This window comes from Vulpes lagopus, chromosome 21, assembly GCF_018345385.1.
Source record: "Vulpes lagopus strain Blue_001 chromosome 21, ASM1834538v1, whole genome shotgun sequence".
In the NCBI taxonomy this organism is placed as follows: Eukaryota; Metazoa; Chordata; class Mammalia; order Carnivora; family Canidae; genus Vulpes; species Vulpes lagopus.
In genome coordinates, this window is record NC_054844.1 from 23,203,528 (window position 1) to 23,231,296 (window position 27,769).

At 36.5% G+C, this 27,769-nt stretch overlaps 1 protein-coding gene across 1 annotated transcript in view; it reads left to right on the forward strand.

Annotated features, from left to right (window-relative positions):
* LOC121480284 (inositol 1,4,5-triphosphate receptor associated 2-like) overlaps positions 1-27,769 on the forward strand; it is a 120,783-nt gene that overhangs the window by 8,930 nt on the left and 84,084 nt on the right. Inside the window, 5 exon segments of the mRNA XM_041736733.1 lie at positions 862-972; positions 22,259-22,439; positions 25,049-25,128; positions 25,219-25,297; positions 26,389-26,547. Coding sequence (XP_041592667.1) covers positions 862-972; positions 22,259-22,439; positions 25,049-25,128; positions 25,219-25,297; positions 26,389-26,547 — 610 coding nt within the window.

Genomic DNA, 27,769 nt, shown 5'->3' on the forward strand with positions numbered 1-27,769 from the left:
TGTCTGTTTTTTTAAAAACTATGTATAAATAGACCCATGCAGTTCAAACCCACATTGTTCAAGGGTCAGCTGTAATTGTTGCCTTGGTGTCTCTGTGGGAGGAAGTGAGCTCAGGATCCTGCTCTGCCACCTTTCAGCAAGGCTCACCCTTTTTTTCTCTTAAAAGAAAATCTTACATGTGAAATGTTAGTATTCTCTATGTTTTTAATTAAAAACATGATAGAAATTCCAGACTGTATTTATAATCATTATCATTGGTATTTGTTTACTCACCTGGCAACAAATTTTCTGTAGAGCAAAAACTACCATTTTAACTGTGTGTGTGTGTGTGTGTGTGTGTGTGTGTGTGTAAGTAAAACATGTAGGCAGTGTAGGCTCCATTGTAATGCCAATAGATAGGCCAGAGGAGAATATTGATTTCACAGGCCAATTTCAATTCAAATTTTGTGAACTCTGTTTAGAGGATTACTCATAGAGTCCTATACATGATGGGCACTGAAAAGCAAAACAATGTAAGATGATATTTCTTCTGTATAGCTAATTATTCTGTTTCCTCTACTTTTTAAAAAATATTTTTGTTGTGTTGTACTAGTTACTTTTTCATAGAATGCTTTTAATTTAATAAGGCAAAAACTCCTTTCCTTCTCTTTCATCTCTCTTTTATTCTACTTTAACAAAACAAATTAAAAGGAAAAATGAATAATAGACTTTCAAGACAAAATTTTTGCTTGGTCTTTTCATGTCAAGTAATAAGTATTATGGGCTGCTATTGAAATATGTCTCTTTTGTTAAAATTAAAACAAAATAAATTAGCAATTGTAGCACAGAAAGCACCTAGATTTACAAAATTTCTTCTAATAGGATGGAAACTAGGAAACTATAATGTCAAAGAAGATGTAACCTACAGCACTAGCAGGACCTGTGAGGAGTTACTCACAAGTATTTTTCATGCATGTGACACAGCATGTAGAGGTAAGTTGAAAATTATCTGCTGAAATGTTCTCATCAAGTCATGTGTACTTTCTATTGTGAGCAAAAGGGAAGTAGTTTATGCGTGGTGCTCTATGTGGTTGTGTTTACATACCTGATGGATACAACCTAATTTGGGAGTAAGAATGGCTGTTTAGGCATTAGTTATTTCTTTATAATTTCTTTATACCTGTTTTGCCTATTTTACCAATGTTTTGAATAATTTTTTTGAGCTTATCAACTGATTTTCCAGCTTCAATCATTGAAACTACTTACATATCATCAGTGATTTCTCACAAGAAATATACATCTCAAATTTATAAAACCACTTTAAAAAATTAGCTCAAAATTGTTAATTTTAGGGCACCTGGGTGTCTCAGTGGTTGAGCATCTGCCTTAGGCCCAGGTTGTGATCCCAGGGTCCTGGGATTGAGTTCTCCCTCTGCCTATGTCTCTGCCTCTCTCTGTGTCTCTCATGAATACATGAATAAAATTGTTTAAAAATTTGTTAATTTTAGAGTATGTAATAGTTACTATTCTTACAAGATTTAAAGTCACTCCCAAACATAGCCAATGAGAGAGCTGACAACCTGCATATCCCAGGCAGGCAGAAAGCCAAGCCACATTCTTAAGTGATGCAAGCAGGCCGAGTCCCAGAACCCAGGGGAGGGTCCCACAAGACCAGCCAAGAGGGTCCTTGGCTTCGTGCAGAACAGGAATCAAGTATGAGCCAGAGAAAGTGAAAATAGAGTTTTTTTAATAGAGTAAGTGATAGACAGATAATAGAGTATCTGGGACGCTCAGAAAGGGGGGAAAAATGAGTCTCATCATTGCTAGAGGTTTATATTAGGAGAGTCTAGGGTACTTGTTCCTCCAGGAATCTAGGGTAGGTAGGATCCAGTCAAGGCAAATGGCAGGTGAACATTAGGTGTTACTCCATAAATTACTGAAAATAAGGTTATTGGGGCCAGCATCAGCTGAGGTTTGTTTGAAACTAATGTTCTGGAACATGTTTAGGATCTGGCTCTTCTTAAGTGTTATCTGGTGTTTGGGGTCTTGGCCAAAACTCAGTGATTAACTTTCTTGCGTCCACCTGTTGCAGAGTCATCAGGCCAACAATCCAGAAAGAATTCTGGAGATGGTCTATGGTACAACTTAGTTTATTTAAGTAACATGAGGACAGGACCCGTGGGAAGAAAGAGCTGCATTTTTGCTGTATGAAGCTGGTGATTGGTTATGCTTAGTGCTCAAAGGGGAAGGAATATGCAAGGGGTATTAACTCATAAATGTTTTTTTAAATTTCTGTTCATAAAACTACTTTTGCAAGATTTCTCTCATGCTTATCATTCAGCTTGATATTAACTATTGGTGAGAAGTGAAGGCAGTCATGAGACCCTTTAAGAATGTAGCAACCACCATGTATTTGATCCTTATCAAAACTATGCAGGCTATAGTCAGCCTTCTGGGCTAAAGGCAAACATTTTTCTGCTTCTATCCTTCATCATCCCTTGAAATGGAAACATAGCTTCTTTAGCTTGTTCAGAGGCAGAATATGGAACATGAGTGAATAGGGTGTAGCAGAAAAATAGAGATGGAGCCTTTCTAAAATGAAGTTGCTTCAAGCTTTCCTACTTCACTGGGACATAAAAGGAGACAAACAAGAAAGAAATAGTTCTAAGAGATAAGGAATCAATAACCAATGGGTCTGGATTTGGGAAAGAAGGAACACTGAATTTTTATTTCCATCTTTTGATTGTACTGAGGAAACAATCTATTTACAAAAACTCTTGAGGATCCTCCCTGGATTTAGGAAAATCTTTAACTAAGACCCTTAGTTCAGACTTTGACCAAGGAGTGAAAGATGCCTGATGAGGATCTCTGGTAGCTCTGAATGGTCTTATTTTATTTTATTTTTTAAGATTTTATTTATCCATTCATAGAGACACAGAGAGAGGCAGAGACACAGGCAGAGGGAGAAGCAGGCTCCATGCAGGGAGCCCGACGTGGGACTTGATCCCAAGGTCTCCAGGATCACACCCCGGGCTGCAGGGGGTAGTAAACCACTGCGCCACCAGGGCTCCCTGAATGGTCTTATTTTAAAATATAACTGTTTAATAGTCTCTTTAGAGTGGAAAGAAGATTCAGACAGAGGATAACTAGGATGAATGCTCAAAGGATAGAGGTGAGCAGTAGGAGTTACCTCAGTCTTATAGTCTTATTGTAGGTACATTGTCTCTTTTTCATTAGCTTTTTTTTGTAATGAATCTTTCAGTGGAATTACTTTGGAATTTCAAAACCTTTTGGAGGCTTCTGCATGCCAGTTGAAACAGGTACCCCATTCTGTTTCATTTCAGAGCCTTTGCTTTCAAGTGCACTTCTTAAAATGATCTTACCTAATTGGACCGTTCCCCATATGGTCATTGTATTTCCAGGTTGTAATACCCTTGAGGGCTGGGAGCAGTTTGGTAGGACCCTAGCTGACAAGGGAGTTAACCCACATTTCTGTTCAGCCATATCTACCTGCAGAGGAAGTGCAACTTACATTTCGGTCTGGCCTTATTTTGACCTGGCCTTAACCTGACAGTTACCAAGCCAAGTTCCACAGGACACAAAACAAGCTTAGTAAGATTTTGTTGTTTTTGCTAGATATCTGAAATTTCTGGAACTATAGTTCTTAGACACAAAATAAGCAGGTGTGCAGAAAGGTAATGTGTGTGACTCTTTAGAATTTGTCTTGTTAGCTAACTGCAAGGATATTGAAAAAAAAATCCACTTACCTAAGACTGTGGGTTTCTCAGCCAGACTAATACCTAAAAGGGATGCGCCACAGGGTTAGGGTCTGTGTGTGTTTTATAGTGTACCTTGTTGCATGGAAATTTCCTTGCGGTTGGTGGGTGACCTAATGTCAATCTAACCCATTCTGTGACCAACTTGTCCTGTCAGGGGATTCTTCTTGAGGTGGCTAGTACTCTAACAGCCTTTAAATGCTCAGCCTATGCCTACCATTTTTTTTTGCAGCTTTTTGGCCTCTGAGATCCTTGCTCCTTTACACAAAATAAGGCAAATCAACACATGCAATTTCATATATCAGAAGTAACCAAGAGATGTTACTGTGTCCTGGCCACAAGAAGGCCCAATGTGTACCACCAACAGTTCCTGTGGAAACTTGAAGTTTTCCACTATGGGAATTGTGGTCTGAGAGGCTAGGGGCTTGGCTCCAGGCAGGCCCTCCTGCCGGTTCAACGAAGCTCTGGGCAGAACCACCAGCTCCACGGAGCTCTGGGCACATCTGCTAGGTCAGCTGTACTTGGGGCATTATTGTCTGCCAGCACAAGCTGACCTACCATAGAAAGGAAAGCTAATTAGATAGAGAGCTCAAACACAACAGATAAGAGGTCAGAATTGAGAGGAATTTGCCCACAGCTCTCGGAAATGACAAGAAAAACAGTGAACTCACAGGGTTCACGGGTACCATGGTTGTGTTTCATCATCCCCAAATGATGCTGGAAGTTCACTTTGGATCCTTTACTGCCACCAAATCTATTAAAAAACAAAATTCAACCGAGTAAATTTGAAGGTCTAATTGGCTTTTTAAAATGATTTGTGAATCGGGCAGCATCTCATCTAGCAGGTAGGAAGGAATTCAGAGATGTATAAAATAGAAAGTTTTTATAAGGAGAGTGGGAAAGGATTGTTCTAGGCAAGATGGCTTTCACTTAGGGGGAATAGTGGGGAGGATTTGGAAGGGAATGGGGTGGAGGATGGTGATGTCTTACCATGCAGACTATACGTCTTCTTCCTTTAGGGCATAGAGAGGGCCCATGAAGCAGATTCACTGGTACCCACCAGAAAACTCCCCACTGCCCAGTTGAGACTACATTTCTGGGGAGATTGAAACCGCAGTTAGATAAGGGATTGAACTCTGGTTTGGGACTTGGCCTAAGTGACACCAATTTGGGCCTGTGGTTTTCTTTTTAATAAGGCCTATTATTCAGACTTTCATTCACTAGTTTTAGCATCTATGATATAGTACTTTATAATAAAATATTTGGTTTTTGTCCCATTTCTGTCTCTGAGCTCCTATCCTTTATAAGGTGGTACAAATGGTGATATTCTATCATCCCTTCTAATTTATCAGCTGGAGTAACTGATAAAAAGAAATTCTACCTTGCTTCATCAACTATCTGGTTGTCTAGGTCTTCTTTCCTGAAGGAGAAGCAGGATAAAAGCTTCTCCTGATTACTCAAGAGTAGGGTGTGGATATTGTGCCTCCTTACTCCCATGTGTTTCCTATAAATAAGGACATTTGCTTGCCTGACTACAGAGCAATGATCAAAATCAGGATATTTAACATTACTGCAATACTATGATTTTTTTCAAAGTTCTATGTTCAAATATTCTCATTTGTCCCAATCAAACCTTACAGCTTTTTGTTTTGTTTTGTTTTGTTTCCCGATCCAGGATCCATACCTTCTATTTAGTAGTCACAGCTCTTCAGTTTCCTTCCATCTGGAAAGTTGCTCACTTGTCTTTGTGACCTTGAAATTTTTGAAGAATATAGGCCAGTTACTTTGTAGAATGTCTGATATTTTCCTTGATTATTCAAATTCTACATTTTCACAGACACACTACAGAAATGATGTACTTTTCTTAGTACAATATATCAGGATTTTAAAACTTGATCACTTGGGGATCCTTGATTAGTGTAGTGTCTGCCAAATTTCCCCATTGCAAAGTTACTATTGTTCCTTTGTAATTAATAAATAACTTAGGGGAAGACACTTTGAGTCTATATAAATATTCCATTTCTCATCAGACTTTCATTCACAAGTTTTAGCATCTATGATATTGTGCTTTATAACAAAATATTTGGTTTTTGTCCCATTTCTGTCTCTGAGCTCCTACAACCTTAGGAATTTCCTAAATGATGAGAGCAATAAACGTGTCTTGTTATGTTAATGAGGTAACTTTTGGACCCCACCTAAGGGGGGGGGTCTCCTCCTCTAAGAGGAGACAACCATAGGATTAGAAGTTTGGAACTTCAAGCCATTCTTTCTTGACCTGATGATGAGAGAGAGGCTGTATATTGAATTTAGTCATCAATGGCCAATGATTTAATCAGTCTTGATTAAAACTTTAATAAAACCTCCATAAAAAAAAAAAAAAACCTCCATAAAAACCCAAAAGGGGAGGGTTTGGAGAGCATCCAAGTTGGTGAACATGTAAGACTTGGAGAGAGTGGTATACCAAGGAGAGGCCGGAAGCTCTGTGCCTTTTCCCCATATCTTGCCTTGTACTTCTATTCCATCTGGGAGTTTCTGAGTTATATCCTGTTATAATTGAGGATCTAGTAAGCACAATGTTTCTCTGAGTTTCGTGAGCCATTCTAGCAAACTCAAGGAAGGGGTCATGGGAACATCCAATCAATTAGCAGGTCAGTCGGAATATCCTAGACTTGGGATTGGCACCGGAATGTTGTAGGGCGGGTCCTATGTGATCTGACACTATCACAAGACAGTGTCAGAACTGAGTTGAATTGTAACACACCCTGCTGGTGTTTAAGAATTGCTTGGATGTGTCTGGGGGAAAAAAATCTACACATTAGAATTTGTGATTAGAAACATAGCATCCATTGATGCTAAATCAATTACTATAATTGTTACCAAATAGAAATATTTTTTATCGCCATTTATTATTTCTATATTTCTTGTCAATCTACTTGAGCATTTCATTACGTCCTGGTAACAGTCAGATGTCCCAGGTACTAATACTTTTAACCTGTCCTCATTATTTTTAATAGCTTCCTTATTTTCCCTGGTATTATAAAAGTCTCTAGGCTTGTCTTGTACATTTCCTGTTCCAACCTTGGAATCATCTATTTCTTCAAGTATCCATGGCTCTTTTTCATGGGAAATAATAGAGACCACAACCTGGAGGCAAGGGATTGCTGTTATTTTATGGGCCTTTTCAATAGTCAGATTTTGGAAGTACTTAAATTGTCTGAAGATAAAATACATTATGAGTTCAGCAAATTTCTTCCAATGCAAATTTAGTACTATAGGGGTTTTACTTATCTCTTCTGTATCTGTATTTCCTCTCTTATCCATGAAAATCCTGGTCCTCAGTGACACCAATATAAATGCTCATTTGTTTTATTCTTCAATATATATATACAATACTTTTAGAATAATAATACCCAAACTACTTGTATTATTTCTCTTTTGCTAAATTACCACCACCTTGGTGGCTTACAACAATACACATTTATTACCCCATATCTTCTATGGACCAGGAGTCCATGCACAGCATAACTGGGTCCTCTGCTAAGGAAGTCACAAAGCTGCAGTCAAAATTGGCCAGAGCAGCTGTGTCATCTGTGGCTTAACAGGGAACTGACCTGCTTTTGGCAACAGAATTCAGTTGCTTGTGGTTATAGGACCCACAGTTTCAGATTTTTGCTGTCAGCTGGAGGTATCCTTCAGCTTCTTACCAGTTAGTTGGGCCTCTTAGCATAGGAAGCCCATAATATGGTATCTTGCTTCTTTAAAGCCAGATACCGTATGATCTTATGTACCTTAATCATATAATCACATACATGTATATCCCGTCACCTTTGCAATGTTCTACTGGTTAGAAGCAAGACACAGGTCATGCCCACATCCAAGGGGAGGGAACTATATAAGGATATAAACAGGAGGCAGGGATCATAAGGGGCACCCTGGATTCTGTGCACCTCACTACCACAGTATGATTGCTAAAAATGGTTTAAGATTTTTTGGGTCATTCTTTTTTTCTTAAAATATATATAACATGTTCCCTAAGGGAACTATAGGAATGTTTCCAGACTTGTTTTTATAATCTGCTTTTTCTCATTTAGTAATTTTGAGTGTTCATCTGTGTCCACAAATTTTTTTCATATACCTTTTGGAGGATGTATCATATTTTACTTAACCAATCTGTCTCAATTGGCTATTATTTTTCTCTATTATAAATAGCATCATAATGAATATTCTTGCAGCAAAACATTTCCATGCACCCTTAATTACACTGTGGAATGAATGGTGCTAATTTATTCCCAGAAAGCTTCTCTGCTTGGACCAGATTTAAGGAACTATTTCCCTGAAGAAAATAAGGAAGATAATAATATCTTCCTTCACTAAAGGAAGATATTAATCAGAGTGCTTCAGAGAAACTGAACCAATACTCGTGTGTGTGTGTGTGTGTGTGTGTGTGTGTTTAGATAGATGGATTAATTATAAGGAATTGGCTGACGTGATTATGGAGGCAGGCAAGTCCCAAGATCTGCTCGGTAATCAGCAAGCTAGAGACCTAAGGAGCTAATAACCGTTTAGTTCCAGTCTGAGTCCAAAGCTTCTCCAAGGAGAACCAGGAAAGCTGATGATAGAGTTCCTGTCCAAAGGCTGACTCAAGACCAAAGAAGAGCTGATGGTTCTGTTTGAGCCCAAAGGCAGGAAGAAAGCTGATGTCCCAGGTCAAAGGCAGCCAGGTGGGAAGAATTCTCTTATTTAGAGAGAGCCCACCTTCTTGTTCTACTCAGGCTTATCTTTATTAGGAAGGACAATCTGCATTAGTTAGTCTACCAATTTAAATGTTCATCTCATCTAAAAATACCTTCACGGAAACATCCAGAATAACACTTGACCAAATATTTGGACATCCCATGGCCCAGCCAAGTTGACACAGAAAAATCCATGACAGGAAGCCTTTTTAGTTTGAGATATGTGATAGAGGGCTTAGAGTTTTAGTGGAGGAAAATACGATAAAGATATTCTTTTTGGCTTTACAACTCTCTTTTCAATTCTACTACAAATAAAAGAAATAAAAATCATCTTTCTAAATGTCTTAAGTTTTTCTCTTCTCAATACCTCCTAACACTGCCAAATGACATTTGCCATTGAATTAATACAGATCTTCTTTGACTTATGATGGAGTTACATCCTAACAAATCCATTGTAAATTGAAAATACTCTAAATTAAAAATGCATTTAATACACTTAACCTACCAAACATCATGGCTTAGTCTATCCTACTTTAAGTGCACAGAACACTTATATTAGCCTAAAATTGGGCAAAATCATCTCACACAAAGCCCATTTTATAATAAAGTATTGAATATCTCATGTAATGAATATTGTACCAAAGGTGAAAAACAAAAGAGTTGTATGGGTACAAAATGATTGTAAGTGTATTGGTTGTTTACCTTTGTGATTGCATAGCTGATTGGGAGCTGTGGCTCACTGCTACTGTCTAGGATCAGGAAAGTATCATAGCCAGGGAAAAGATCAAAATTCAAAATTTGAAGAACAATTTAACTGAATACGTATCACTTTACAACCATTGTAAAATCAGAAATCAAACCATTGTAAGTTGGGGACTTGCTATACTCTCTCTACAGTTTTCATTCTCCTTTATGACTGCTCATTCCCCTAAACTTCTTTAAAAAAAAAAAAAAAAAGATTTACTTATTCATGAGAGACACAGAGAGAGAGGCAGAAACACAGCCAGAGGGAGAAGCAGGCTCCATGCAGGAAGCCCGATGTGGGACTCAATCCCAGGAATCTGGGATCACACCCTGAGCCAAAGGCAGATGCTCAACCCCTGAGCCACCCAGGTGTCCCATAGACTTCTTTTCTTATAGTCTATATTTACCTTCTTGAGGGAAGAATCTTCATTCCTGCATCCACCTTGTCCCCAGAGCAAATTATCTCAAGGCAGACTTCAGTTAGAATAAAAGAGATGTCTTTTGCTTAAATAAGATTGGTGTGTGGATTACTAATTTAATTTCTGAATATGATAGTAGGACTGACTATATCTAAGAATGAACCCCCCCCCACACACACACACACCAGTTTATCCAAAACAGATTTAAAAAAGTACTTACTTGAGACTGAAATTTTATCTGGGGTAGAGGGGAAACTACTTTCATTAAATGCCTTTGTTTTTTTCCCTCCATTTTTATATTTGACTAATAATACTTTTTTTGTGCATGGAGAAAAATATCTATGCGGTATTATTATTTTTTTATTTTTATTTTTTATTTTTTTAAATTATTTTTTAACTTTATTTTTGATGTACAGTTGACACACAATGTTATATTAGTTTCAGGTGTACAACATAGTGGTTCAACAAATCTACATAATGCTATGCTCACCCCAAGTGTAGCTACTGTCACCATACCATACTATTACAATACTACTGATTATATTCCCTATATTGTGCATCTTGTCCCCATAGATTTTTTTCTTTTTAAAAAAATATTTATTTGCTTACTTAGTGAGTAGGGGGAGGGGTGAGGCAGAGGGGGAGAGATAATCTCAAGCAGACTCCACGCTGAGCATGGAGCCTGATGTGGGGCTTGATCTCATTCCCCTGAGATCATGACCTGAGCCAAGATCAAGACACCCAGACACCCCTCCCCATGACTTTTTCTGCAACTGTGAGCCTATATCTGCCACTCCTTTTCACTTCTTTTAGCCATCCCCCCGACCTCTTCCTTTCTGGCAGCAATCAGTATGTTCTCTATATTTATAGGTCTGTTTGTGCTTTTTTGTTGGTTTACTTATTGTTTTGTTGTTTAAAATTCTACATATAAGTGAAATCATATGGTATTTGTCTCTGTTTGATTTAATTTCACTTGACGCAATACCCTCCATGTTGTCACAAATGGCGAGATCCCATCCTTTTTTAGGGCTGAGTAATATTCCATGTATATATAATGCATTTTTAATTTTTAAGTATAGATAATGCATTTTAAAATGCAAACTCATTCCTGTGTGTGTATACACACACATCTTCTTTATCCATTCCTCAATCAGTGGATACTGTATCTTGGTTATTGTAAATAATGCAGCAATAAACATAGGGGTGCATATATCTTTTCAAATTAGTGTTTTTGTATTCTTTGAGTAAATCCTCAGTAGTGGAATTACTAGATCATATGCTAATTCTATTTTTAACTTTTTGTGGAACCTTCATACTGTTTTCCAGAATGGCTGCACCGTTAGCATTCCCCCCAACATGAGGAACATGAAGATTCCTTTTTCCTTTTTCTCCACATCCTTGTCAACACTTGTTTCTTGTGTTTTTTATTTTAGCTATTCTTTCAAGTGTAAGGTGATATCTCATTGTAGTTTTGATTTAAATTTCCCTGAAAATGTGTGATGTTGAACATCTTTTCGTATGTCTGTTGGCCATTCTTGGATGTCTTCTCTGAAGAAATATCTGTGTATGTCTTCTGCCTCTTTTTTAATTGATTATTTGTATTGTGTGTGCGTTTAATTGTATAAATTTTTATGTAATTTGGACATGAACCTTTTATCAGATGTGTTACTTGCAAATGTCTTCTCCCATTTTGAAGTTTGCCTTTAAGTTTTTTTTATTTTTTTCCTTCATTGTGCAGGAACTGTTTATTTCGATGTAATCCCAATAACTTATCTTAGCTTTTGTTTCTTTTGCCTCAGGAATCATACCTAGAAAAATGTCACTACAGTTTGTGTCAGAGAAATTACTGCCTGTGCTCTCTTCTAGAATTTTTATGGTTTCAGGTCTCATATTTAGGTCTTTTTTTAAAAATGCAAATTCATTCCTATGTTTATTTTCATTTTCTGTTGTAATTTACAGTATCTGCTGTTGATTCTTTAGTTTTCACATTCATGTGAACTCTCTTAATATTGACTGCTGTACAAAGAAATCATACTTGTCAGTATTTATAGGATCCTACAATAATGCAGCTTTTTATACAATAGAAGCCTAAATTATATTTTTGAATCATAAACACATGGCAAATCAAGCATATTTTATGAAATATAATGATGCAAGCAAATAATGTAGATCAACATAATTCTTTTTTCCCTGTCTTTTCTACAAATGTCAGGCAAGGGGCATGACTTAAAATATTCTTATGATCTACGATTCCCATAGTAAAAGAACATTTTCTTTTCAGAAAAGGTCCTGTATCTTCTCTCCCTTGTACCCTAAATTCCATTATACAGATCTTTTTTTCTTTCTTTTCCCATTTTGTCTTTAATTTCTAGTTTCTTTCAAAATAAATTTCATCTGTACTGCTTCCTTTAGGAGATTTATTGAGGATTTCTCTGTGGTCAGTTTTTTGTTTCCTTTCAGGTGGAGAATGTATTGATTCATCACTTATATACGATATCCAGTGCTCATCACAACAAGTGCCCTCCTTAATACCCATCACCCATTTAACCCATCCCCCCGCCACGTCCCCTCCAGAAACCCTTAGTTTGTTCTCTATAGTAAGAGTCTATTTATGGTTTGCTTTTCTCTTTTTATCACTCCTGCAATGTTCATCTGTTTTGTTTCTTAAATTCCACATATGAGTGAAATCCTATGGTATTTGTCTTTCTGACTGGCTTATTCCACTTAGTATAATAGTCTAGCTTTACCCCTGTCTTGCAAATGGCAAGATTTCATTCTTTTTGATGGCTGTGTAGTAGACCACTCATCAACTGATGGACATTTGGGTTCTTTCTATATTTTGGCTTTTGATGGTAATGCTGCTATACAAACATTAGGGTGACATGTATCCCTTTGAATCTGTATTTTTGTGACCTTTGGGTAAGCTGGGTTGTAGAGTAGTTTTATTTTTAATTTTTTGAGGAACATCCATATTGTTTTCTAGAGTGGCTGTACCAGTCTGCATTTCCACCAGCACTGTTAAAGGGTTCCTCTTCTTCACATCCTTACCAACATTTCTTGTTTCCTCTGTCATTAATTTTAGCCATTCTGAAAAATGTGAGATGATATCTCATTGTAGTTTTGATTTGTATTTCCCTGATGATGAGTGATGCTGAGCATCTTTTCATGTATCTGTTAGCCATCTGGATGTCTCCTTTATAAAAATGTCTTTTCATGTCTTCTGCCCATTTTTTAATAGGATTATTTTTTTGAGGTGTTGAGTTTGATAAGCTCTTTATAGATTTTGGATGCTAACCCTTTATCAGATATGTCATTTTTACATATCTTCTTGCATTACTAAGGTTGCCTTTCGTTTTGTTGTTTCCTTCACTATACAAAATCTTTTCATCTTGATATAGTCCCAATAGTTTATTTTTGCTTTTGTTTCCCTTGCCTCAGAAGACATGTCTAGTAAGAAGTTGCTATGGCCAATGTCAAAGAGGTTACTGCCTAGGATTTTAATGGTTTCCTATCTCACAGGTCTTTTATCCATTTTGAATTTATTTTTGTGTATGGTATAAGAAAGTGGTCCAGTTTCATTCTTTCGCATGTTTCTGTCCAGTTTTTCCAACACCATTTGTTGAATAGATTGTCTTTTTCCCATTGGATATTCTTTCCTGCTTTGTCAAAGATTAGTTGACCATACATAGTTGTGGATCCATTTCTGGGTTTTCTATTCCATTGACCTATGTGTCTGGTTTTGTGCCAGTATCATACTATCTTGATCACTACAGCTTTATAATATAATTTGAAGTCTGGAATTGTGATACCTCCAGCTTTGCTTTTCTTTTTCAAGATTGCTTTGGCTATTCAGGGTCTTTTGCAGTTCCATATAAATTTTAGGATTGTTTGTTCTAGCTCTATGAGAAATGTTAATGATATTTTGAAAGAGATTCCATTAAATATGTGGATTACTTTGGGTAGTATAGACATTTTAACAATGATTGTTCTTCCAATCCATGAGCATGGTATATTTTTTATTTCTTTGTGCCATCTTCTATTTCTTTCATAAGTGTTTTATAGTTTTCAGTGCATAGATCTTTTACCTCTTCAATTAAGTTTATTCTTAGTTTCTTATGGTTTTTGGTGCAATTGTAAATGGGATCGATTCCTTGTTTTCTTTTTCTGATGCTTCATTATTGGTGTATAGAAATGCAACAGGTATCTGTAGGTTGATTTTTGTGTCCTGTGACTACTGAATTTGTGTATCAGTTTTACCAATTTTTGGGTAGAGTCTTTTCTACATAGAGTATCATGTTGTCTGCAAATAATGAAAGTTTGGCTTTTTCCTTGCTGATTTGGATACATTTTATTTCTTTTTGTTGTCCGGTTGCTGAGTCTAGGACTTCCAGTACTATGTGAAGTAATAGTTGTGAGAGTAGGCATCCCTGTAATTTTCCTGACCATAAGGAAAAGCTCTCAATTTTATCCTAAGGATGATGTTAGCTGTGGGTTTTTTTTTTTTTATGATAGTCACAGAGAGATAGAGAGAGAGGCAGAGACACAGGCAGAGGGAGAAGCAGGCTCCATGTACCGGGAGCCCAACGTGGGATTCGATCCTGGGTCTCCAGGATCGCGCCCTGGGCCAAAGGCAGGCGCCAAACCGCTGCGCCACCCAGGGATCCCAGCTGTGGGTTTTTTGTATATGGCCTTTATGATGGTGAGGTATGTTCCCTTTATCCCTACTTTGTAGAGACTTTTTCTCAAGACCGGATGCTGTACTTTTGTCAAATGCTTTTCTGTATCTATTGAGAAGATTATATGGTTCTTATCCTTTCTTTTATTAATGTAGTGTATCACATTGCTTGATTTGCAAATATTGAGCCACCCTTCCAACCCAGGAATAAATCCCACTTGATTGTGGTGAGTGATTCTTTAATGTAGTACTAGATTTAATTTGCTAGTATTGTGTTGAGAATTTCTGTGTTCATGTTCATCAGGGATATTGGCCTGTATTCCTTTTTTTTTTTTTTTTAGTGGAGTCTTTGCTTTTGGAATCAGGGTAATGCTGACCTTGTAGAATGAGTTTGGATGTTTTCCTTCCATTTCTATTTTTTTGTAATAGTTTGAGAAGTCATATTTAGGTCTTTAATCTATTTTTGTATATGGTATAAAGAAGTGGTCCAGTTTCATTCATCAGACTTTCCTAATACCATCTGTAGAAGACTTTTTTTTTCAATTGCATATTCTTGCCTCCTTTGTCGAGGATAAATTGGCATTTAAGTGTGGGGTTTATTTTGGAGCTTTCTTTTCTTCTTTCTTCTTCTTTTTTTTAAAGATTTTGTTTATTTGAGGGGATCCCTGGGTGGCTCAGCAGTTTAGTGCCAGCCTTCACCCCAGGATGTTATCCTGGAGTCCCAGGATCGAGTCCCACATCAGGCTCCCTGCATGGAGCCTGCTTCTCCCTCTGCCTGTGTCTCTGCCTCTCTCTCTCATGAATAAATAAATAAAATCTTTAAAAAGAAAGAGAGAGAATTAGTGAGGAGAGAGGAAGAAGGTGAGGAAGAAACAGACTCCCCACTGAGCAAGGAGCCTGATGAAGGGCTCAATCCCAGCACCCCAGAATCACAATATGAACCAAAGGCAGACTCTTAACCAGCTGAGCCACCCAGGAGCCCTGGGCTTTCTCTTCTGTTCTGTTGATCTATTTGTCTGTTTTTGTGCCAGTGCCATACTGTTCTGATTACTACAGTTTTGTAGTATTTTTTGAAATCTGGGATTGTGATCCTTCTGGTTTTGTTCTTCTTTTTCAGCAATTTGAAGTCTTTTGTGGTTCCATATAAATTTTCAGATTATTTATTCTAATTCTGTAAAAAAAAATGCTGTTGGCATTTTGGTAAGGATTGCATTAAATCTATCAATTGCTTTGGGTAATACGGACACTTTAACAATATTTGTTCTCCCAATCCATGAGCATGGAATATCTTTCCATTCATTTGTATCATCTTAAATTTCTTTCATCAGTGTTTTATAGTTTTTAGAGTAGAGGTCTTTCATGTACTTGGTCACATTTATTCCTAGGTTTTGGTGCAATTGTAAATGTTAATTTCTCTTTGTTACTTCATTACTAGTGTATAGAAATGCGGTGGATTTCTATATATTGATTTTGTATCCTGTGACTTTATTGAATTTTTCAGTTCTAGTAGTTTTTTGATGGAGTCTTTGGGTTTTCTATCTATAGTCTCATGTCATCAGCAAATAGTGAAAGTTTTACTTCCTTACTAATTTGGGTGCTCTTTCTTTCTGTCTGTCTTTCTAATTGCTATAGCTAGGGCTTTTAACACTATGTGGAATAAAAGTGGTGAGAGTGGACATTCTTGCCTTGTTCCTGCTCTTAGGGGAAAAGCTCTGTTTTTCCGCATTAAGTAAGATGTGGGTTTTTCATATATGACCTTTATTATGTTGAGGTATGCTGTCTCTAAACCAGCTTTGCTAAAGGTTTTATTTTTCTTATCATAAATGATGTTGTACTTTGTCAAATGCTTTTTCCAAATCTACTGAAATAATCATGTGGTTTTTATACTTTCTCATGTTGGTGTGATGTATCACATTGGTTGATTTGCAAATATTGAACCACTCTTGCATCCTAAGAGAAAATCCCAGTTAATTATGAAGAAGAATTTTCTAAATGTATTGTTGGATTCAGTTTGATTGTATTTTGTTGAGGATTTTTACATCTGTGGTCAGCAGAGATATTGGCCTGTAGTTCTCTTTTTTCATAGTATCTTTATCTGTTTTTGGTATCAGGGTAATCCTGGCCACATAGAATGAATGTGGGAGCTTTCTTTTCTCTCCTACTTTTTTTTTGGGGGGGGGGATAGTTTGAGAAGAATAGATATTAACTCTTCTTTAAATTTTTGGTAGAATTCACCTGTGAAGTGATCTGATTCTGAACTTTTGTTTGTTGGGAATTTTGTTTTTTTAAATTACAGATGCAATTGCATTGCTGGTAACTGATATGTTCAAATGGTCTTTCTGAGTCAGTTTTGGGAGGTATTATGTTTCTAGGAATTTATTCATTTCTTTTAATTTGTCCAATTTGTTGGTATATACGTTTTCACAATATTTTTTATAATCCTTATCCTTTGTATTTTTGTTGTGTTCTTTTCTCTTTTCTTCCCTCCCCTCTTTCTTCCTTCCTTCTCTCCCTCCCTCCCTCCTTCCCTTCTCTCCACCCACCACTCTCTTTCATGAGCCGGGCTAAAGATTTATCAATTTTGTTGATCTTTTTAAAGAACCAGGTCCTGGTTTCATTGATCTGTTCTATTGTTATTTTGGCTTCTATTTTGTTTATTTCTACTTTAATCTTTATTATTCCTCCTTCTATTGGTTTGGGGGTTTTGTTTGTTCTTTTTTTTTTTCTCAGTCTTTTAGGTGTATGGCTAAGTTTTTATTTGAGATTTTTCTTGCTGCTTGAATTAGGCCCGTACTGCTATAATCTTCCCTATTAGAATGCTTTTGCTACATTCCAAAGATTTGGGGTCATGGTGGTTCTATTTTAATTTGTCTCCATGTATTTTTTTTTAATTAACTTTTATTGGTGTTTAATTTACCAACATACAGAAAAACACCCAGTGCTCATCCCGTCAAGTGTCCACCTCAGTGCCCGTCACCCATTCCCCTCCAACACCCGCCCTCCTCCCCTTCCACCACCCCTAGTTCGTTTCCCCGAGTTAGGAGTCTTTATGTTCTGTCTCCCTTCCTGATATTTCCCAACATTTCTTTTCCCTTCCTTTATATTCCCTTTCACTATTATTCATATTCCCCAAATGAATGAGAACATACACTGTTTGTCCTTCTCCGATTGACTTATTTCACTCAGCATAATACCCTCCAGTTCCATCCACGTTGAAGCAAATGGTGGGTATTTGTCGTTTCTAATTGCTGAGCAATAGCCAAACTGTGGAAGGAACCTCGGTGTCCATCGAAAGATGAATGGATAAAGAAGATGTGGTTTATGTCTCCATGTATTTTTAAATTTTATCTTTGATTTCTTGGTTGACCCACTCATCTTTTAGTAGCATGTTCTTTAGCTTCCTTAATTTGTGTCCTTTTCAGATTTTTTTTTTCTTGTGCTTGATTTCTAGTTCCATAGTGCTGTGGTCTGGAAAGATGCATGGTATGACTTCAGTCCTTTTGAATTTGTTGAGACTTATTTTGTGGTTTAATATGTGATCTATTCTGGAAGATGCTTCCTGTGCACTTGAGAAAAATATGACTTCTGTCTTAGGATGGAATGCTCTGAATATATCTGTTAGATCTGTCTGGTCCAATGTGTCATTCAAAGCCACTGTTTCATTGTTGATGTTCTGTCTAGATGATCTATCCATTGGTGTAAGTGGGGTATATATTTTTGTATTGCTCCCTTTATCGTTAGTAGTATTATCCTTCTTCTCTTGTTAGTCTTTGGTTTAACACCTATTTTGTTTGATATAAGTATTGCTACCCTAGCTTTCTTTTCACTTCCATATGCATGATGAGTGCTTTTCCATCCCTTCACTTTCAATCTGCATGTGTCTATAGGTTTGAAATGAGTCTCTTGCAGGCAGCATATCAATGGTTCTTGCTTGTTTATCCATTCTGTCACCCTAGTTGTTGTTGTCGTTTTTTTTTTTTTTTTTTTTTGGAGCATTTAGTCCATTTACATTCAGAGTAATTGGTAAGTATGTACTTAATGTCCTTTTGTTACTTGTTTTATGGTTGTTTTTGTAGTTCTTTTCTGGTCCTTTCTTCTCTTGCTCTTTTCTTTTATGGTTTGCTGATTTTCTTTTTTCCCCATATATACAATCTTTTATTTTCCCATAAGGACATGGATTATGATTTCCAGCAAAAAAAAAAAAAATCTTAGGAATCAAAATTTGTGCTTCAAATAAATGTTACATTGGGACAGAAATGGCAAAAATTCATCCAAGTAAGCTTAGAATATGCGTTCTATATTTGGTTATAGTGACATCCCAGAAGTATTTGTCCATTATCTTAATCTATAGAAATCTATACCCTTCTGATAAGAAGTACTTGGTCATCTTTTTAAGGTCACTCTCATAGCTTACCTACTACATGTGCTTAAGAAGGGGCATTTCTTCTCAGATAAAGAAAGCACATGACTCTCGCAAATATTGGCTACTTTTAATGTTTTCTTAATGATACAACAGAGTGTTCTGGTTAATTTTATGTGTCAACTTGATTGGACTAAGGGATGCCCAGATAGTGGTCAAACTTTATTTATGGATGTGTCTATAAGAGTGTCTCTGGAAGAAATTAACATTTTTATTTGTTTGTTCATTTTATTTTTGGCTTTGTTTTGTTTTTAATCTTTTTGTGTGTGATATTTTATTCAAAATTTTATTTAAATTCTAGTTAGTTGACATATAGTGTAATATTAATTTCAGGAGTACAATTTAGTGATTCATCACTTATATACAACACTCAGTGCTCAACACAACAAGTGCCTTCCTTAATACCTATCACCCATTTGCCCAACTCCCTTCCATCAACCCTCAGTTCTCTATATTTAGTAGTCTCTTATGGTTTGCTTCTTTCTCTTATTCTTTTCCCTTCCCCTCTGTTAATCTTTTTGTTTCTTACATTCTACATACAAATGTAATCATATGGTATTTGTCTTTCTCTGACAGCTCCATCCATGTCATCACAAATAGCAAGATTTCATTCTTTTTTATGACTAATATTCTATTATATATATTATATACATATGCATATATATAATACACACACACACACACTGTATCTTCTTTATCCATTCATCAGTCAATGGATGTTTGGGCTCTTTCCATTCTGGTTTTCATTAGTTATATACTTGAATTCCTTTCTCTTTATATTTTGATTTGTGATTACCATTAAGTTTATATGTAACATCTTATGCATATAGCACTCTATATTAAGTTGATGGTCATTTAAGTTTGAACCCAGTCTTAAAGCAACACATTTTTACTCCTCTGTCACCCACATTTTTGCTATATAGTTTCATACTTTTATTGACTGATTTTTGTAGATATACTTAATTTCAGTGCTTTTGTTCATTCCACTTTTCTTACTCCTGCTTTTCTTTCCAATCATAGAATTCCCTTTATCATTTCTTACAAGGCTGGTTATTGGTCATGAATTCTTTTAACTTTTGTTTGGGAAACTCATTATCTCTCCTATTCTGAATTGTTGGATAGAGTATTCTTGGCTGGAATTTTTTCCTAGTGCTTGGAAATATATCATGCCATTCCCTCTGGCCTGCATGGTTTCTGCTCAAATGTTGGCTGAGAGCTTTATGGGGTTTCCTTGTATGTGACTGTTTTCTTTCTCTTGCTGTCCTTTAAAAAAAATTGATGGATCTATCTATCTATCTATCTATTTACCTATCTATCTATCTATTATTTATTTATTTATTATTATTATTTATTTATTTATTTATTTGAAAGAGAGAAAACATGCACAGGAGGAGGGGGCAAAGGTAGAGAGAATCCTCAAGCAGACTCCTAGCTGAGCATGGAGGCCAACACAGGACTCAATCCAGAACATGTCATTATCCAACCTTCCCCACCTCACCCCACCCCACTCCTGGCCCTAAGATCATGATCTGAGCTGAAATCAAGGGTCAGGTGCTTAACTGACTGAGGCACCAAGGTGCCCATCTCTTGCTGCTTTTAAAATTCTCTCTTTATCACTACTTTTTGCCATTTTAATTACTATGTGTCTTGATGTGGACCTGCTTGGTTTGGTTGTGTTGTGCCCCCTCTGTGCCCCCATGGGTCTGGATTTGTGTTTCCTTCCCCAGAGTTGGAAAGTTTTCAGCTAATATTTCTTCAAATAAATTTTCTTCCCTTTTTTTTCTCTTCTTCTGGGATCCTTTAATGTCAATGTTATTACGTTTGATGGTGTCATTGAATTCCCTTAATCTCTTCTCATTATTATTCTTTTTTCTTTCTCCTGTTCAATTAGATTGCTTTCTACAACTTTGCCCTCCATGTCACTGATCCATTCTTCTTTTTCCTCTAATCTACTGTGCAGGTTCCTGAAGGTGTCCACATATCTAAGTTGGGAGAGGGAAAGGATGGTACTTACCATGCTTGCCTTCTTTGAGGAGTTTCCCAATGGTCCCTGTCCCTTCTGCACATGTTATAAAATTAGTAAGTAAATCCTCCTATATATCCCAGGTGTTTTTCAAATTGTTGCTTCTTGGTTATATCTCAGCAGGGTTGTTTGTTATGCTGTCTTTTAAGAGCAGGACTTCATTTCCTATCACTCTCCTGCTCTTCCAGAGTCATGCCTATGGCTTTTTAGGGTTCCAAGTGGTAAGGCCCATTGATTTTTAAGAACTTGAAAAGTTAAGCTCCTCTGGTTTTCAAAACCCAAATGTTATGGGGATTTGTCTTCCCAATGTGGATCCACCATGCCTGGGATGCCTGGTGTGGGGTGTGCTCCTTTCTCTTCTCTGTGTCTGTGGTGTCCACCTGTCCCACTGACAGTCTCATGGGTCAGTTTGGTTCCCAATCATGTCTCTACCCTTCCTATCTTTTTTGATGTGGCCTCTTTTCTATATTTGGCTGTGGAGATTCTGTTCTGCCAGTGTTCAGGTTGTTCTCTGGTTTACTTATACTATTGTGAGAGTTATCTAGGTGTATCCATGAGATGAAGTGAGTTTAGGATCCTCCTACTCTGCCATCTTCCCCAGATGTCCTATGAGTTTTATGGTTTTGTCTCTCACCAATTTGGTCCTTAATCCGTTTTGAGCTTATTTTTGTTTGTGGTGTAAGAAAATAGTCTAGTTTCATTCTCTTTCATGTAGCTGTCCGGTTTTCCCAACAGCATTTATTGAAGTGACTGTCTTTTTTCCATTTGCTGAAGAGACTGTGTTTTTCCCATTGCATATGCTTGTCTCCTTTGTCATAAGTTAATCGACCATATAGGCATGGGTTTGTCTCTGGGCTCTGCAGTCTGTTATGTTGACCCATGTGTCTGTTTTTGTGACAGTACCATACTGTTTTGATTACAATAGCTTTGTATTATAACTTGAAATCTGAGATTGTGATGCCTTCAGCTTTGTTCTTCTTTTTCAAGATTACTTTGGCTATTTGGGATCATTTGTGGTCCCATACATGTTTTAGGATTGTTCTAGTTCTGTGAAAGATGCTGTTAGTATTCATTGAATGCTTTTTAAGGAAAGAATGGGAGACAAAAATAAGGTAGCCTTTTGATTACTCTCACACATGATTATTGATTATATATATCATGCATATTTAAACCTAACAACAACTGTCTGTGGTAGGTTTTATCATCCCCATTCCAGAGATAAGGAAGCTGAGGCTTAAACAGATTAAGAAATTTTCCCAAATCTACACAGCTGATATATTTCAGAGCCAAGATTTGACACTAGGCCCATTAGACTTCAGCCCAAGGCCAGTGCTCTTGTCACTCTACCATGCCAATTCAGTAGGACTCTGAAGGTTATATGGTATGTTTCTAAGACCCAAGGATCCTGAAAGGGTTGAGTACTTCACTTTTCACTTTTAAAACATAATCTTGACATGTATTTCAAAATTAATTTGCCTTTCTTTCTAAGGTTCAGTTGGAGTTGCCAAAATAATAGATTACTTGAGACAAACAACTAGTCTGAATTCTGAAGCTACTGGACTTGAGGAGCTGTGGGACATGCTTGATCCTGAAAAAAGAGACCTGCATGTGGACCTGGAAACTTTTCTTGCCACCATGGAAGAATGGATGGCTTGCTGTAGAAACAAATGGTAATCATAGTCCTAGCAGGGGTGCATGTCCAGGTTCTGTTTTAACAACTGATTACAGTTAAAACTAATCACTGTTTTTCATGTTGATGGAAGTACTATAATCCAGTGCTCCTCACACGTTAGCACATACTGGAATCACCTGAACTATTTATTATACCTGATTGTTGCCTCCTAACCATGATTCAAGAGGTCTGGAGTGAAACCTGATAATTTGCATTTCTAACATATTTCCAAGTGATAATGATGCTGATGAGTTTATATGTGCACATGGGGGTGATAAGTATACTTTGAGAATGTATCATATTAATTATGTTAATTCTAATAACATCCACTTATTGTGATTAGGGGCAGAACATATTATTATATTCTCACAAAAAAGTGAGCTGACATAAGAGTCAAGCAAATTATTGATAATGACCGGCAAATGTCCAAATGCATTTACACACAGAGTGAGTGCCCTTTAGAGGTCAGTGGGGATAATTAGGCAGTGAATATAATTTGAAAACCTAGGATAAAGGGAAGCTAAAGGGAAAAGGAAAAAATTAGTGGAGTTGAGGGGAAAAAGATGGATAAGGAGAATATTTATGCATATTAGGTGCCCCTGGTGGAACCTAGAGAAATTTTACCTTCTTTCACAGGAAGCTTATTTTCTATGGCTTTTAATCAGCCACCAATCTCCAGTTTTTAGTTTATATGTACTAGGAATTTTCTTAAAGAACACTGCAAGTCCAAAAAGTGACAAAACTTGCTAGATTTAACATAGGGTTAGGATGTCTAGATGACTAAGATGACTAAAATGTTGTTTGCCGAAATCGAGTTAATCATGAAAGCAAGATACATATATAAAAATATCTAATTTTACTAGTAATCAAAAAAATACAAATAAAGACAGCATATCAGTTTTGTCCATCAATTTAGCAAAGTTTTAAAGGAATAACTCTACTCCATGTTGTCAGGGCAGGTAGAGAAAATAAGCCTCCTCTCATTCATTGGTGGTGGTGGTGGTGCAAGTTGGCATAGTTTTTTCAAGAATGATTTAGGAATATGTATCAAACCCTTAAAAATATGTGATATATTTGGACTAGTCATGTAGCTTTAAGAAAAATAACAAATCCTATACCCTAATATGTGTGTTTATGATAGTGATAAATATAAGCAACTTAAATATTTTTAAATGGAGGGTCAGACTAAAATTACAAACCCTCTTTTTTCAAGAAAAAATATGCATAAAAAAGTCAGGAGGAATATATTCCAGAATGATCATCTTTCCATAATGGTTTCAACTTTTTGTTTTTTTCTTACGCATTTTCTCATTTTTCTAAAATACTTAACTTTGTATAATAAAAGTACTAATGATCCTTTATAAAATGGTGTGACAGCAAAAGAAAAAAACTCCAATTTTTATAACAAAAAAAAGAAAGATATAAACACAAAATATAAGAACAGAAACTCAAATGACAATAGGTATGTAGTTTTCAATAGTAAAATGGTACATGAATTATTCTGATAGACATCTCACATTGAAACACAATGAGATGTAAGTATAAATATAGAGAATTTTGTGGCTGTTTCAGAGAGATAGTCTAGGCATTTGTCATTTAGAAAGATTAAGTAAAACTTAAATTATTGTATAGAGGCTCTTAAAAAGGAAATGGTTGAAAACTTTGATATATTTATTTTTAGGGTTAGAGCTAGAGTTTGTGTATTCCCCAAATTTGGGGAGTAAATGCTCAAAGTACAATTTGTCTAAGCTCAATTTGGTTTTCCATGAGAAAGGAAAAATGATAGCACCGTAAATGTGTCATGAAGTATTAATTGTTCATTCCTCTTCCTTCCCAATTTTAATTTTTTTTTTAATTTTTATTTATTTATGATAGTCACAGAGAGACAGAGAGAGAGGCAGAGACACAGGCAGAGGGAGAAGCAGGCTCCACGCACCGGGAGCCCGACGTGGGATTCTATCCCGGGTCTCCAGGATCGCGCCCTGGGCCAAAGGCAGGCGCCAAACCGCTGCGCCACCCAGGGATCCCCCAATTTTAATTTTTAATTTAATTTAATTTATTTATTCATGAGAGACACAGAAAGAGAGAGGCAGAGATATAGGCAGAGGGAGAAAAAAGCAGGCTCCATGCAGGGAGCCAGATGTGGGACTTGGTCCCAGGACTCCAGGATCACACCCAGAGCCGAAGGTAGACGCTCAACCCCTGAGCCACCCAGGTGTCCCATCCTTCCCAATTTTTAATCCCACAATCTTATTATCTCAGCAAATGTTCACTTATTACTCCAAACTATGTTGACTTCCTAATCCTTTGAGACTTCACATCCCCAATCATAGCTGCTGCACATCATCACCTGTCTACTTCTTCATGCACATTTTCTTTCTCATGTTAGATTAAAAGTTTATGGAAGATAGTGGTACAGCCTTGTTTCTTTTCTATTACCCTGCCTAAGCACAATGTCGAGCTCCAAAGAGTTGCTGAGGAATAGATAGTTTTAAAATTCAGAAAGAAATACCTGAATAGAAAAGCTACAGAGCACATATGAAAAATAAGCTAAACTTTGGGCTGACAAAGAATCCTAACTGATTGGTTTTGTTGTTTTGGTTGCAGGGAAAGAATGAGTAGTGAATCGAGTGGCAGGATCGATGATTCTGTTTTTGAACAGGACACCATAAAATCAAGTAGGGCAAGTAAGTATGTGTTTCTTCCGGTTTGTTTTGCCACTTTCTTGTGGTTTGGAGAAATGGATTTTTCATAAAACACTCTTTTATGTGTTTCAGTTAAGATGACCACAGATAAAACAGAATCTACGTCATGGAGCTTCGAGGCTTTGGGTGGAGATATGTCTAAAGGAGTCTTGTAAGCATTCTTACTTCTAATGCTTTCTCAAGTACCTCTTGTTTATTTTTCTCATTTATTTCATAGGCCTACATGTTTTACTTATGATAAAACCACTTAGTTTGTGTGTGTACATATGTGTGTGTGTGTGTGTGATGGAGCCAATCAATCTTTCATTTAACTCTTGACTACTCTGTCCCAATTGCATCAGAAGAAATTTCACTAGAAACATGATTTATATAAGACTAGTTTTATATAAATCAACATTTTCACACTAATAAAACCCTTCTCCTACATTAACTTTTTATGTGTTTTCCACGGAAAACAAATTCATTTGAGGTTTATGACATTGACTTTAAGCTCTTTGGGGATTGCTTTTAAAGCACCTCTTTAATAGATACTTTCAGATATGAATGAGAAAAGCTGTTTTCTGCTAAATGTGAGTTTTATATATCAAGGAGGGGCAATTCTGTCTCTTTAGGTTTGCTCATGCAAAAAGATGTGGTAGGAACCGTGAACCCAAGCTGTGTTAAACACTGGGATAATATAGCAAAGAGGAGGGAAGGCCTGGCACTCCATGAAACATGCAGTCTAGCCTCTCAAAGGGTCTGTGATGTAATATCAGGGTCCAGGGTGACACAAACACTAACATGCTGTAGAAAATATTACAAAAGATGAATACTAAACCGTGAGCTACAGGCTTCAACATAAGTCTCTAGGAATTCTTTCCTAGTTAAGGGCCTATTAAAACCAGCCAAGATCCCTTGGCTGAAAGAGTAACAATGTGTCAATTTGTTTCAGAAACTCTCATAACCCAGACAAAATGGGAACTCTTCATAGTAGGCAGAGGCAAATGTAAGGAGTGAAGTGGAAAAGATTTAACAAAAACTGTGCCAGCTGACTTCACAACTGGCAGATGCTAAACACTGGGCAATTTTGGAAAAATCTGCTACTGTAGCAATGCTTGAATAAATATTTATTGTATAAATGGTCTACACTTATGAGGATGGAAGAGGATAAAGCAGAAAATCCGACAGTGAATATATGCCTTATTTTGATTGGAAGGAATTGGAGATGTTGAAGATTACTCTCATTCATTCTTTCACCTACAGAGAGATGTCTGATCTGATTACCTATGTAGCAGACCTGCATTTTAACAAGCAGAAATTGGAAGAAGAAAATAATAAGTTTAAATTGGCATTAGAAACCTTGGAAGAAGCTAATTGCCAGTTATCAGAGGATTATACTGAATTGTGCCATCAGATAAAAAGGTGAACCATAGAGAATGGTCCAGGGAGCTTTCTGTTCTTTTTTCATTTTTTAAAAATTGGGTTATAATTAGTTTTATTATATACTATACATTTATATTATTTATATTATATATTTATATATTATTATATTAATATTATATAATATATATTATTTTATTTTATTATAATTATTTTTTAAATTGGGTCATAATTCACAAAAGGGTAAAAATTTACCCTTTGAGATGTACAATTCAGTGGGATTTTTTTTGTATGTTTGGAAGGTTGTGCAGCCAATTACTATGATCTAATTCATTACTCCAAAAAGGAAACCCATACTTGTTAGCAGGTACTCCCCATTTCCCTTCCCCTCAGCTCTGGCAACCATTAGTCTACTTTCTGTCTCTATGGATTTACCTGTTCTGGACATTTCACATAAATGGAATCATACAATATGTGACCTTTGTGCCTGGTTTCTTTCACTTAGCATGTTGTCAGAGTTTGGTGTAGCATATATCACTGCTTCGTCCCTTTTTGTGGCTAAATCATATTCCATTGTATGGGCATATACATTTTATTTATCCATTGTTCAGAGAATGAATTACAATGGTAATCAATGGTATCCATTGTTTTGGGTTATTTTCACTTTTTGGCTATTACAAATACCACTGCTATGAACATTTCTATACAAGTTTTTGTGTGAACATAGGCTTTTAGTTCTCCTCGATATATACCTAGAAGTGAAATTGCCCTTCAGTGACTTATAGTTAGAATTTTGAAGAACTATTAAACTGTTTCCAAAGTAGCTGCACTATTTTAGACTTTTGCCACCAATGTTTGTCAGTTCTTTTCTAGCAATGATATTCTTTATGTCAATCAAGGTAGTGTTGTTGATTGAAGACCAACAAGCCTACTGATGAAGTGTGGATCTATCCAAAGCCTTATTTTTTTGTGTGTATCTAAATTATTTCTTTCTTTCTTTTTTTATATGTATTTTTTTTATTGGAGTTCGATTTGTCAACATATAGTATAACACCCAGTGCTCATCCCATCAAGTGCTCCGTGCCTTTCACCCAGTCACCCCACACCCCTGCCCACTTCCCCTTCCACTACCCCTTGTTCGTTTCCCAGAGTTAAGAGTCTCTCGTGTTTTGTCACCCTCTGATTTTTCCCACTCATTTTCTCTCCTTCTCTCTATAATCCCTTTCACTATTTTTTATATTCCCCACGTAAGTGAAACCATGTA